General features: G+C 36.2%; 1 protein-coding gene across 1 annotated transcript in view; it reads left to right on the top strand.

Annotated features, from left to right (window-relative positions):
* LOC131152953 (protein PELOTA 1-like) overlaps nt 1-13,326 on the top strand; it is a 33,031-nt gene extending 19,705 nt beyond the window's left edge. The window contains exons 12-16 of the mRNA XM_058104923.1: nt 998-1,070; nt 1,243-1,281; nt 2,917-3,011; nt 12,774-12,880; nt 12,979-13,326. Of these exons, the coding sequence (XP_057960906.1) occupies nt 998-1,070; nt 1,243-1,281; nt 2,917-3,011; nt 12,774-12,880; nt 12,979-13,052 (388 nt within the window). The 3' untranslated portion in view covers nt 13,053-13,326. The remainder of the gene's footprint in view (nt 1-997; nt 1,071-1,242; nt 1,282-2,916; nt 3,012-12,773; nt 12,881-12,978) is intronic.
* Nucleotides 13,327-14,287: the final 961 nt, after the last annotated feature.

The raw sequence follows: 14,287 nt of genomic DNA, 5'->3' as shown, positions 1-14,287 counted from the left end.
AGCCTCTCTGTTCGACCCTCAGCTGCTTCAGATCTTCATGCAGAAGCTTCTATCTTCAGACTTACCTCACTTCAGAGAGAGAGGCGAGAGAGAGAGAGTTGTGACTGAGTCAAACTCTTTTAACTCTTTTAATTCAATGGCCAATATCCTCACAGCCAGCTTGAGTTTAGACTTTTAAGCGACTCTTACGGGTGAAATTTAAAGAACATGCTTTATTTTAATTTAAATAAAATTCATATTCATTTATTTTTATGTAAAAATTAAATTCCCGAAAGGCTCATGCCTCAACACCTTGAGGCTTACGCCTCACCTTGCTAGGGGTAAAACACCTCACCTTACGGCTTCACCTTTTAAAACACCGGTCCTTAAAACAACTGGATAGTACCTGCTTCCAACTCCGGCAGTCATGATTGCCTGAAGATTGAGCCACAATTTTAATCATCTTTTCCAAACTCACAATCGCCTGCAACTCTTGTGAAAACCTCTTCCAACTCTCCCCTTATGGACCATGAATGAAAATTGCATAACCCTGACCATTTGTTCATAAAAATGACCTTCTGATTTGCTTTAATAGCCCACCCAAACCATTGCCTTGCAAACTTTCTGTAACTAATGCTGTTTTCCAATTTTGACATGAGAGAATGCAAGTACTTGCATACCCATCTAACAGCCAACAGGGGAATTCTATTCTGTCAGCTGTGATTGTGGGTTTTATCCTCCAGATGAGCGTAACCCCCTACCTCAGCCTTTTCCAGTTGCAGATTGAACGACTTCTTTTCGGTCTGCACTGAGTTGAGGAAGCTCACTTCCTTACTTATTTATGTCAAGATGAACAAGAGAAATCTAGAAAGGAGAGAGAGAGAGAGAGAGAGAGAGAGATTGAGCAGCGAGTAGCCATTCCTCCCTTAAATGCAGAGTTATGGCTTTCTTTTGCATATTATCCTTTAAATTTTGTTATAACTAAGTCCTAATTGTCACCTGATATTTCTTTACGCAGGCATAGTTTGAAAGAGGTTTTGGATGCCCCATTTGTCATGAAAATGATAAAAGATACAAAAGCAGCGAAGGAGGTAAAGTAGACTATGGAACTTGGTTGTCATTTTCAACACCTTTCATTTTCATTTTGTTTATAGAGATTCTCGTGGTTTCTTTTGCTAGCTCTCACTGTTAGTATGAGCACATTGGAACCAATCTATTCTTCAAATAATAATTTTCAGCCCTTGTCCTGTCCACTTGAATTAGGTCCGGGCTTTGAAGGATTTCTTCAACATGCTATCAAATGTGAGGTTCTATCCTTAACATATATAGATTATTTTTTGTATATTTGTTTTTGTATCATGTCACAAACCTTCAGGCATTGATGCTAAACTAATTGGTGTAAAACTAGCCATACTAAATAAATTTGTTGTATGTATGATAGTCCATGCATGAGCTCAAACCTTAATTATTGTCTGTGTGAAAATAAATCATAATTACTTGGTTGATGAAATTAATAGGATTCTGATTAATATCATGGTACCATACAAGCAAGCAGATGTTCCTTTATGATTAGCTGTATTCAGACTTATACATGTATAGCAGATTATCATATTGATTTGGAGTGGGTTAATTTATTACCAGTAATGATTACTGGCAGTCATGATTTAACACAGCCATGGGAAGAGAGACAAGAATATAGCTGGGAAGGATAAATCCTAGGGCAAATGATGCACAACAATGAAATTCGATTCCAAGAAATTACCTCCCATTACAACTCTAATAATGCTCTTGTATAGGTACCCAAGGCACCCAAATAATAAATAAAGTCAAAAGTCAAATAGAAAATTATTTAAACCTAATCAAATACCCCATCCCTAACTTGATTACAAAACAACATAGAATATGTAATAAATTACGTATATTTTAAAAAATAATAAATTAAGAAAATTACAGAGAAACTTCACACGCACAAACACACACACACACACACACTATTTGTAAACTACTTAGCTATTAAAAAAAATCGAATTCATTGAGTAAATAATGCTAAGAGATAGTTATAACATTACAAAGTTCAAATTATTTTCATGGTCTAAGATGCAACTCTTAATTATTTTGGGAAGGTTGATGTTCAAGAGTTTTAGACATCAACTCTTATTAGAACATTTCTTTCATACAAACATGTAGTTAAATTTTCTAGTCAAATCTAACTTGATTTTTTTTTTTTTTTTTTTAATAGACAAAGAAATTTTATTAGAGAGGCAGAATGTACAACAAGGAAAAAAAAAAACATGGAGGATAAAATCCTCCCTTCACTACATCAAAAGTAAGGTTCCGTTTTGTTGTGGATTCCATTGTAATTTTCCAAAAATTTACAAAAAAAAAAAAAATTGGCTGATTTTTTCCAATTTTACAACATTTTATGAAATGAATGAGTAAACATCTTTGGCACTATTTGCTTGTGGAAATAGTTTGATTTTTCACTTCAAATTTTTCAGAATAATTATAAAAATGCCACCTTATTATCCAAATTTCCACCTCATTCCCATTTTCTTATTTAAATTTATTGTATTGTGTTTTTTTTTTCAATTACTTGAAATACGATTTGGGCAGAAAATTTGTTTGAATGGACTACCGTATTAAATATGAATGATATGATCTTGAACAAAATTGTTCTTCAAGGGGAATCAAAGCAAATGAAAATCCCAACACTCACGCTAACATATACACACAAAACAAATAAAGTTTCTCATATTGTTTTTTCAGCTTTTGATCCCTGGTATTTTCCTTGTTTTTTTCCTTTTTATTTTTGTGATTAAGTAAAAGCTTCTATTTTGGTTAATTTTTTGTGGTGATTGTGAAATATTTTTGGTTGAGATTTTACTTTTTCCAGTCTACTCTTTATGTTCTTATTGTGTCATTTTTTTGTTTGTTTAGGATCCAGCCCGAGCATGCTATGGACCGAAGCATGTTGAGGTAGCCCATGAACGATTGGCTGTCCAAACGCTACTTATCACTGATGATCTCTTCAGGTCAGAATCACGAGGGTTGCATTGCTTTGCTTTGTGCAACTTTACTGAGGCAACAAGTACCTATAATTTAAGAATGAATTTAGAGCATTTAATTGGTAGATTCAGTTTCTCAAGGCCTATTCACATATTGTACCTTAGCAAGTATCAATTGCTTATATTTTCTAGTTTTTTTATTATTAAGTTATGTTTTGCAGACTCATGAATTACTTTGCGTCTCAATTTCTTCTCATATGCAAGTGTACATAAATTTTATTTACTTTATGTTTTAGCTTTAAATAGCAAACAAAACTGCTTTGTAGCATTGTTTTCTTGAATAAATTTGCACTGTTTCTATCTTTATGTTACACTCCTTGTGTTGCTTTCTAACTACATACTTGGTGAAGCATTGATCTTTACACTGTTACAATTATTTTTCATAATTAACTAATGAATAACAATATTATGATATGGGCTGGAGAAGTAAGCGAGATTTTCTTACATGTGACTTAAGTATAAAGAGAGAACCCCTTAATGTCCTGTCACTGGAAGCATTTTGCTTCCTCCCTCGTTCAGGACCTAGCATAGTTCATATCTTGTCTCTCAATTGAAAGTCATAAAAAAGAGCGAAGACGTCTTCTTAAGGATGTTGAATGTTTTTTTTTTTTGTAGAGAGAGTGAACCAATGAATAATTTGTTGAACTTAGATTTTTGGAAGATCTCCTAGATCAAGTTTCATGGGGGAAGTGATTTCATATAGCCAAACCCATGTAGTGGAATTTGGACAATGTTGTTAAAATTTTTTTGGATGATCCCAGTTGGAATAAATAGGTAGATTAGTCCCATCCAGTCACACTCTTCCACTTGTAAGGTGCAAACACATAACCAATCCCTTAGTTTTCTAATTGATATTGAGCCGAGTGTCTCAATACAAACTAGGATGTGTATAGATTGTTACATTTAGTGAAGCAGCTTACAAAGTACCATGTTGGACATGATTTTGACTGTTCAATACAATGTTCTATTACATTACTACCAATCTTGGTCTTGCTATTGCAGCCCAACAAAATACTTCTGAACTAAGCTCCCTTAACCAGAAAGTAGTACCAAAGCATAAAATTTGACCAATGAAAGGCAAACCTGCGCACATATGATTATAAAGAGAACAGATGGAAGGTTTTGGTAACCTGACCCCAATTATAGGAAACAGTGTTGTCATTAATAACTGAGATGGACATAAAAATTATACAACCTGATTTACCAAGCCTATCAAGGTATCAAATTATTTGCGATAATTGGAGGACCCTCTTCCTCCAGATACACAAATGCAAAGTGTTGGGGGGCAGATTGAGTGTAGATAGAAGATCTTTGGATGCATAGTGAATATAGAATAGAAACTCAACAACAACAACAACAAAACCAAGCCTTAGTCCCACTAGGTGGGGTTGGCTATATGAATCCTTTTCCGCCAATTTATGCGATCATGGACCATTTCTTTTGATAGATTTGAGGATATTAAATTCTTACTCACTATCTCCTCTCAAGTTATTTTAGGTCTACCCCTACCCCTTTTATTGCCCCCCATGGTAACTAAGTCACTCTTCCTCACAGGTGCACTATGTGGCCTACGTTGCAAGTGTCCATGTCATCTGAGTTGTCCCTCCCTTATCTTATTTTCTATGGGAGCTACACCTAACTTACCACGAATATGTTCATTCCTTAATTTATCTTTCAATATTATACCACTCATCCATCTAAGCATTCTCATCTTGGCAACTTTTACTTTTTGGATATTATGTTTCTTCGTCACCCAACATTCCGATCCATATAGCATAGCTAGTCTGATAGCTGTCCTATAAAACTTCCCTTTCAATTTTAAGGGTATTCTACGATCGCAAAGCACACTTGAAGCACTTTTCTATTTTACCCAACCTGCTTTAACTCTACGCATTACATCATCTTCAATTTCTCCTTTAGCATGCATAATAGATCCAAGGTATCGAATTCTACAAGTGCTATTTATTTCTTCATCAAGAACACCAAAAATTTATCTTAGGTGATAGAAATTTATTTATTTATATATATATATATTGATAACAAAAGAAGAGATTTCATTGATAAAAGGAGAATTTACAAAAAAAAAAGGAGAAAAGGACCTTTCCCATCAAAATTCTGGAATAATCCATAAAAAAAATAATATAAGAGCAGAAGATTCCTCTATTCAGAGTAGAAATTTGTAATAATAATACTACTAATTTTTCATATACTGACAAAAATAGTGCTTGTTGACAATCCTGTTCAAGTAAGAATATATCATATTAATCTTCTAATTCATGATGAGATAATTAAAATTTGAACAATGAATTAGGATTAGAATGTATAATACCAAATCTAAGGGCTTCTACCTATGAACCAACATGACATGATTTGACAATTCCAGAAAGTTGAAATGGTGAGCAAAGCTATTGGAGTCTCTTCTGTTGGATTCAAGGAAAAAACAAGCTTTTCCATGAAATAGAGAAAAAAGAGGAGAGAGGAAGGCAAAACAAAATCACAAAAGGATATGAGTAATAAGAAGAAAGAAAATAGGGAACTAAAGAGATTGGAATTTTCGGTGAACTGTGAAAGGAATGGAGGCTTTTCAGATTCAGAGGAAGCAGGTTGCAGCAGGAGTTATTTGCTGGATATATGACGATACAGCTAATATCTTGGAATATTAGGGGTCTAAATGAAAAATCTAAAAGGCCTGTGGTGAAGTGTTTTTTGGAAGAGTTGACAGGGGATCAGATCTTCCCGTAGGAAACTAAGATAGATTGAGAGTTGAGACGAATCCTTTTTGTATTGCCTTTCCTTGTCTTTACAACCTTTGCAGCAGGAGTTATTTGCTGGATATATGACGATACAGCTAATATCTTGGAATATTAGGGGTCTAAATGAAAAATCTAAAAGGCCTGTGGTGAAGTGTTTTTTGGAAGAGTTGACAGGGGATCAGATCTTCCCGTAGGAAACTAAGATAGATTGAGAGTTGAGACGAATCCTTTTTGTATTGCCTTTCCTTGTCTTTACAACCTCTTGAATTGTCATAGTGCCCCTCTTTCAAACTTGATATTTAAATGGGGTATTGTCTCTTGGAATTTTTTCTTCAGGAGGAACTTGAGTGAGAGGAGAAACCATGGAGCTAGCCAACACTTTCAGCGCCATAGATTCTTTTATTCCTCTTTCAGACTATAGAGTTTGGGCTTTGGATGGTCCTTGGGAGTTTTCTTGCAAATCCATTTTCGATCCTTTAACTCAAACATAACAATTCTCATTTTCCTTTATATTCCTTGATTTAAAATGCTAAAACTCCTGCTCGTATAAGGGCTTGATCTGCCATTCTATATAAGAGTAATACTAATGATTGGCTTTATGTTAAGAGATTGTTGAAATCTTTCTCCAAATGTGTGATTTCATTGTATCCAAAGCTATAACATGAATGCTCATTTAATTTTGCATTGTCCATTTTCTTGGGGCATTTGGAGCAAACTTTTTTATGTTTGGGGGAAAATTGGGTGTTCCCTTCTTCTTTGAAAAGTTCCTTCTTACAAAGATAAGCACTTTGCATGTTGTGAGGCAAAATTCTTATGTAGAGTATGGTTGGAGTATAACTCTTGAATTTTTAGGGAGGGTGATGGAACCAGATTTGGTTTGGAGTACGGTTCTTTGCTTCTTTATGGTTCTCTGCTTCTTGTTTGTATCTGGGTGGTGACTTATTGGAGTGCTCTGTGACTGGGTGGCTTTGATCTTTTTGGTTTCTTATTTCAGGAGGACTACTTGCCCTTGTTGTGAATCTTGTAATGCAATTGTTCTTCTATTCTATGGAAAAAAGTTAAGCATAAAATGCCTTAGTTGAACCAAGTGGGGAAAATTAAGAGCAGCTCATTATTTTGTTCAAATTCAAAATAAAGATGATCCAAGAACATAAAGTTATGAGGACTGGTGATTCAGGAATAACAATTTCAAATCCATATAAAGCTTGGGCCATGGTGATTCAAAAGGATTCACTATGGCAGAACTACTTTGTTTTGCCACTTGAACTCAAAAACATTTTTGTACTCTTGGCAACAAATAGAAGAATGCTTTGACGTAATTAAAGCTAATGATTTTTTCTTTCCAATAAGAAAGAGCGAAATCCAGAAAATCTCTTCTGAATTATGTTATCACTAACAGCAAGATGATTACATTGAGGTGTGGATATAAGACGACATAGAAACGATGATAGAGGACGAGGGAATTTACATGACCATGGATTGAAACCAAGTGGTGGATGACTCTTTACAAAGAACTTTTTTTGTTTGAATAATTATATTCTAATATTATCGTAGCACTCTTAAATTTTTGCACCTTTTTTCTTTTACAAGGTTGTGTAAATAATGTATCCATCTCAAAAACTCGCTAAGATAGTAGGACAAGGGGAATCCAAGGCATCTTATGGCTGAGAGATTTCTTGAAGGAGAGCTCTTACCTTCAGAAGGGCACAAGTCTCCTTTGTATACATGACCCAGTGAAATCTTGACACACGGACCTACTTAGAAGTTAGAACAAGAGATATTCAATCTTTAGACCCTCCTTGCTAATTGTGGAATGACGGCTAGCAGTGTGAACGACGGCCACGGTTGGTGAATGACAGCCATCTACCATGAGATCTTGCCACAAGCCAAAGGCTATAAATTGAGACCCCCCACCGAAGCTAAACTACAAAAATCTCAACTGCAATTGTGCAAGTTGTGTCCTCTTCTGTTTTTCCATATTTTATTCTCTATGTACATGTTATGTTAAATAAGGACCCGAGTATGTAAAGAATACACAATTGAATATACAATTGATTCATTCTCATTCTCTAGATGGTATCAGAGCTCAGGTTACTCTAAAACCCTAAGCAATCCATGGCTGCCCAAAAAGGAGACGGCCATGAGTCCAACCAGTCAGCAACCCAGGAAGGAGAGTCGAAGATGACCTCCTCCATAGGCTTGGCCAGCGTATTCGAGAATTCCCCACTCCATCTTACTGTTGAAAAATTCAATGGTAAGAATTACAGAGAATGGGCACAGTCAATTAAGCTCGTTATCGACGGTAAGGGAAAGCTTAGCTTTCTTACTGGCGAGACTCGAAGACCACCTCCTACCGATTTAGTGGCATCCTAGAAATGGCGGTCTAAGAACTCCTTGATAACGTCATGCTTGATAAACTCTATGAAGCCAGCCATTGGCAAAACGTACCTGTTTCTCCCGATGGCAAATGACATGTGGGATGCTGTGCGTGAGACATACTCCGATGCTGAAAATGCTTCCCATATTTTCTACTGGAAGCCACGGAAAGGCAACAAAAATCGAGGCTACCAAGCCACGATTGATAATCAAGCTGAGAGACCTCAAGGGGAGAAAAGCAGTAATTGTTTCAATTCAAACGGTGCATTCAACTCTAAGCAGTTGGAAGAACTCTACAAGATGTTCACTACCTTCAGACTTCGGGCAGTCTTCCACAAATATTTCTTCAGGTTCTTTAGCCCAAAGAAGTAATTTTTTGCAAGCCTTGAGTATAACCTCTAGATCCAAAACTCCTTGGATTATTGATTCTGGTGCCTCTGACCATATGACCGAAGTCTATCATCTTTTCTCATCATATTCACCCTGTGCTAGAAATTTGAAAGTTAAAATTGTAGATGGGTCACTCTCATCTGTCACAGGCAAGGAGAATATCCGACTCTTTGACTCCATCACACTGGAGTCCGTTCTTCATGTTCCTAATTTATCCTGCAACTTTCTATCCATTAGCCAGTTAACTAAGAATTCCAATTGTTCTGCTAAATTTCTTCCCTCTCATTGTGTTTTTCAGGACCTATCATCGGGGAAGACGATTGGCAATACTAAGGAGTGTGAGGGACTCTACTACTTTGAGGAGGCTAATGTGGGTGAACAACGTCAAATTGCTATCTGTGATTCTGCATCTGTTCCTAAGGATAGTGATATTTTGTTATGGCATTTTAGAATGGGTCATCCCAACTTCCAGTATTTGAGACAGTTATTTCCTTCCATTTGTTCGAATGAAACATCATTTGATTTTCAATGTGAGATTTGTGAAATTGCAAAACACCAACGTACTTCTTTCCCAAAGTCCAAATACAAACCAACCTCACCATTTACTATGATTCACAGTGATGTATGGGGCCCATCTAGCACTCTCTATCGTACCCACACAAAATAGTTTGTTACTTTTATTGATGACCACACTCGTATTTGTTGGGTATACTTGTTGAAAGACAAATTGAAGTGCGTTCTGTGTTTATCAATTTTGGAATGATTCAAACACAATTTCACACGAAAATTCAAATTATGCGTACAGATAATGGCACAGAATATTTTAATCGTATTCTGGGAAATTATCTCCAAGAACATGGAATAATTCATCAAAGTTTTTGTGTCGACACCCCCCAACAAAATGGGGTTGCTGAACGAAAAAACAGACATATCCTTGAAGTAGCTCATGCATTGGAGTTTACCACCAATGCCAAAAATGTTTTGGGGTGATGTCATTCTCACAGCTACATATCTCATTAATAGAATGCCTAGTCGAGTTCTCTCTTTTGCCTCACCTCTTCAAAAATTCCAAGCATTTTTTCCAAACTCTCGTCTCAGCTCAAATCTCTTTCTTAAAGTGTTTGGTTGTACTACTTTTGTCTATATACATCAATGACATAAACTGGATCCACGCGCCCTCAAGTGTGTCTTTCTTGGCTATTCTCCTACCCAAAAAGGGTACAAATGTTATGATCCTAAAACAAAAAGGGTAGTTGTTAGTCTTGATGTTACTTTCTTTGCAACTACTCCTTACTCCCAAAAGCCCTCGCTTTAGGGGAAGACTTTGAGTAGTAAAAAAGCTCAAGTTTTGGACTTCAATACCTTTATTACTGAACCTCAGCATGTCCCAAACACTGAGCCTGTCTTGAAAAGTGCTTCTAAGCTGCCAAATACAGATGAAAACTTGAATTTAGGGGGAGATGCAGGAAAACAATATAACAAGGAGATACTTGTCTACTCAAGAAAGCCAAAATTAAAGGACATGAAGTATCTCATCCCTGAGGCACCAAAAGAGTCGGAATCGATTATAGATCCAAGCAACCATGAGTCTTCATCCACTCCTAATCAGGTAATGTCTTCAAGTAATCTTGAGCCCTCCTTTGATAAACCTGCACAGGCTGATCTCAATTTACCCATTGCTCTCAAAAAACAAACTCGGTCATGTACTCTCCATCCCATTTCCAAATTCATGTCTTACAATACTTTGTCTACAAGGTGTCATACTTTTACCTCTAATCTTGATAGGACAAAACTTCCAAAGAATATTCAAGAAGCCCTTGAGATCCCTGAATGAAGAGAGGCGGTTATGGAGGAAATGCGGGCCTTGGAAAAAAATGGAACGTGGGATGTAATGAATCTACCGAGAGGGAAGAAACCAATGGGCTGCAAATGGCTGTTCACTGTGAAATACAAAGCTGATGGGATAGTGGAACGATACAAAGCCCGCCTTGTTGCAAAAGGGTCTACTCAAACCTATGGCATTGACTACACAAAGACTTTTGCACCCATGGCAAAACTAAATATCATCCGAGTTCTCCTAGCCTTGGCAGCCAACTTGGATTGGCCACTCCAGCAACCTAACATCAAGAATTCTTTTCTGAATGGCGAACTAGAAGAAGAAGTCTTCATGACGATACCACCAGCCTTTTGTAAACGGGGTGAAGAAAACAAAGAATGCAAACTCAAAAAGTCCTTGTATGGACTCAAACAGTCTCCAAGAGCCTGGTTTGATAGATTTACAAAGGTGATTATTAGCCAAGGATATCAGCAAGGACAATCAGACCATACTATGTTCTTCCGGCAGTCAAAAGATGGGAAGAATACAATTCTGATTGTATATGTCGATGACATCATCCTATCTGGAGACTAACATAACAGAGATGGACAGGTTGAAGAAAGTCTTGGCCACTGAGTTTGAGGTAAAAGATTTGGGACAAGTGCGGTATTTTTTGGGGATGGAAGTTGCTAGATCAAATTAGGGAATTAGTGTTTCTCAGTGGAAGTATGTCCTAGACCTCCTAACTAAAACCAGCATGCTTGGGTGCAAACCAAGTGATACCCCCATTGAAGCAGGAAAAAGAAGAGAAGACATCGAAAAACCTATTGAACGAGAAAGGTATCATAGATTAGTTGGCAAACTAATTTACTTATCACACACTAGACCCGACATCGCATTTGCAGTAAGTGTGGTGAGTCAACACATGCATTCACCAAGGGAAAGTCACCTAGAAGCAGTGTACAAGATTCTTAGATATCTCAAGGGATCTCTGGGCAAAGGACTATTCTTCAAGAAAATGTGAAAGCAAAGAAATAGAAGTCTTCATAAATGCTGATTGGGCCGGATCAGCAGAAGATAGAAGGTCCACTTCGGGTACTGCACCTTTGTATGGGGAAACTTGGTGACTTGAAGAAGCAAAAAACAGAACGTTATGGCCAGAAGTAGTGTTGAAGCAGAGTTTAGAGTAGTGGTGCAAGGGATATGTGAGGGACTGTGGTTACGGAAACCCTTGGAGGAGTTGCATGTCACGGTAAAGTTCCGTATCAAACTCTACTGTGATAACAAAGCAACCATTAACATCTCTCTCAATCCAATCCAGCTTGATAGGACTAAACATGTAGAAGTGGACAGACACTTTATCAAGGAAAAGGTTGAAGAAGGAACTATTTGAATGACTTATGCTCCTACCAAAGAACAAACAGCCGACATCTTCACCAAAGGACTACCTTGACAAAGTTTTGATGATTTCACATACAAGTTGGATATGGTCAATATCTATGATCCAACTTGAGGGGGAGTGGAATGATGGCCAGCAATGTGAACGACGGCCACGGTTGGTGAATGACGGTTAGCAACGTGAACGACGGCCACGGTTGGTGAATGACGGCTACCTACCATGGTAGGTGAGCCACCGCCACCTACCATGGTGGGTGAGCTACCACCACCTACCATGAGATCTTGCCCCAAGCCAAAGGCTATAAATTGAGATCCCCCACCGAAGCTAAATTACACACATCTCAACTGCAAGTTGTGTTCTCTTCTGTTTTTCCATATTTTGTTCTCGTACACGTTAAATAGGGACCCGAGTATGTAAAGAATACACAATTGAATATACAATTGATTCATTCTTTTTCTCTACACTAATCTTTGTAACTTCAGAAATAAAAGTCTTCATTATATTTTCCTTTCAAAGCATATTTCACTTTCCAATCTTATATATGTATGGTTAAAGAAAGATCGAGGTAGAGACAACGGATTAAAATAGGAAACAAAATGGTTATATTTGGAGCCTGATCCAAGGAAAATATATCAGGGTTTAGCTACCTCTCAAAACCAAAACCTGATAATGTTGGGCGTTACCATCTACTAAGTTCAGTTAATGGTCAAACGTCTTTTGTTAGATTTATTCTTTTGTCAAGCATGATAGAAATAAGTAGTGGAATGATAACGAAATGATAAAAAATCAATTAAGAAGGCGACAGCAGGTTACAAACAGAGTTCTACATTTATCATGGTGGTCAGAGAATATGTTAAGTCACAGGCCTTCCTAGATTTGTCCTTTCCCCCCCGACTACTATAAAATGTCTCAGTAAATTCTTGGCATGCGCCATTCAAATTTGGCATACAGATGTCTCAAACTTTTAACTTTTTGGGTTTCAATTTGGCTTCCAGGAGTTCTGATATAGCAACAAGGCGAGAATACATAAATTTGGTCAAGTCGGTCAAGGATTCAGGGGGTACTGCCCACATATTTTCATCCATGCATGTGTCAGGAGAACGTAAGTCTCTCTCTCTCTCTCTAGGGGGGCTGTGGGTTTATACTTTCTTTGTTTTTTGGATATGGTTTCGGCTCACCATGATTATTGTATAAAATCAGAACTGGCGCAGCTTACTGGGATTGCAGCAATTCTTCGTTTTCCTCTACCAGATTTGGAGGACATGGAGATGTAATGAAGCACTTCCAACGAACAAGAGAGGATCAGTCATTAGTTAGCATTTTGTATATTTATTTTTGTGGATTAATAGCGTATAATATAAGGAGGATCAATCATTAGGGAGTTGTGTTGGATCAATTATTATAAGTGGTGTTGATCACATTTTTCCCAATTTGTGTATTCTTATTTATTTTCCGCAGGCCAGTTGATAATTATAGTGTTATATTCATTGCATAGGATAAAGAGATTCGTCTCCCAATGCTTTATGTGCATACAGTCGCTTCCATCCATTGTTGTTTAGTTCACTTGCTTTAATTCTTCTATGTATATATATATATATATATATATATATATATATATATATATATATATATATATATATATTTATCTGGGATGTGTTGAAATTGTAATAGAAATTTCTTTCTTATTTTTTAAAAATAAAATTCTTGATCCAAATGAATCTTTGATGTCTCAAATTTTATTTTTTTTTAAATTTCTAAATGAGAAGCAATTATCTAGAATGTGTTGATGTAACATGTGAGTGTTATATGAAAAAGATTTGTGGAACTAAGGGAAAAAAATTGAGTGTGAAAATTAGGGATCAATATTGGATCCAGAAGAATAGGAAATGGGAATGAGATTACGTCCTTTCGCAAAATGCCTATGCTAAGGAATAAATTAATTATGTTTAGTTACATGTTATATAAAACAAGTAACAAACTAACAATGTGAATTTTTATATAAATTAAGAATGATAGAACAATTAATTTTTATATTTTGGGAATGTCTTTCTTTATATTACATAGTGGATAAAATAACAACAAACATATAAGGAGTAATTATTACACAAAGAATGACTATTTTACAAACCAAATGTAACCTAAAAAAATGAAAAATCAAAGAATTTGAGAGGGAGAATTGCATAGTGAGGAAGTTGCGAAGAGGTGAGAATTAGACGATTATTCGGAGATCATGGAACTTGTTTGTATAGGACATATAAACGGTAATATTTTTTAAGTTTTAAATTAATATGCATTGTAATCTAGATTACTTAGCCTTTTTATTTGTACCAATAAGGATTTATGGAGGGTCTTAATAGCATATTTTAACCCAAACGATGACTTATCATAAAATTAAATATGTAATAATTCTATAAGCTAATTTTAGTATATATATGTATGTATATTAGATTGTCTAGCTTTGCTAAACATACTTTTGGTGTAGTGAGACATTTTCTCATGTTTGTTTCAA

Source organism: Malania oleifera, chromosome 4, assembly GCF_029873635.1.
Source record: "Malania oleifera isolate guangnan ecotype guangnan chromosome 4, ASM2987363v1, whole genome shotgun sequence".
Lineage (NCBI taxonomy): Eukaryota > Viridiplantae > Streptophyta > Magnoliopsida > Santalales > Ximeniaceae > Malania > Malania oleifera.
The sequence above is the reverse complement of the archived record's forward strand: the minus strand, read 5'-3'. Positions and strand labels throughout refer to the sequence as shown.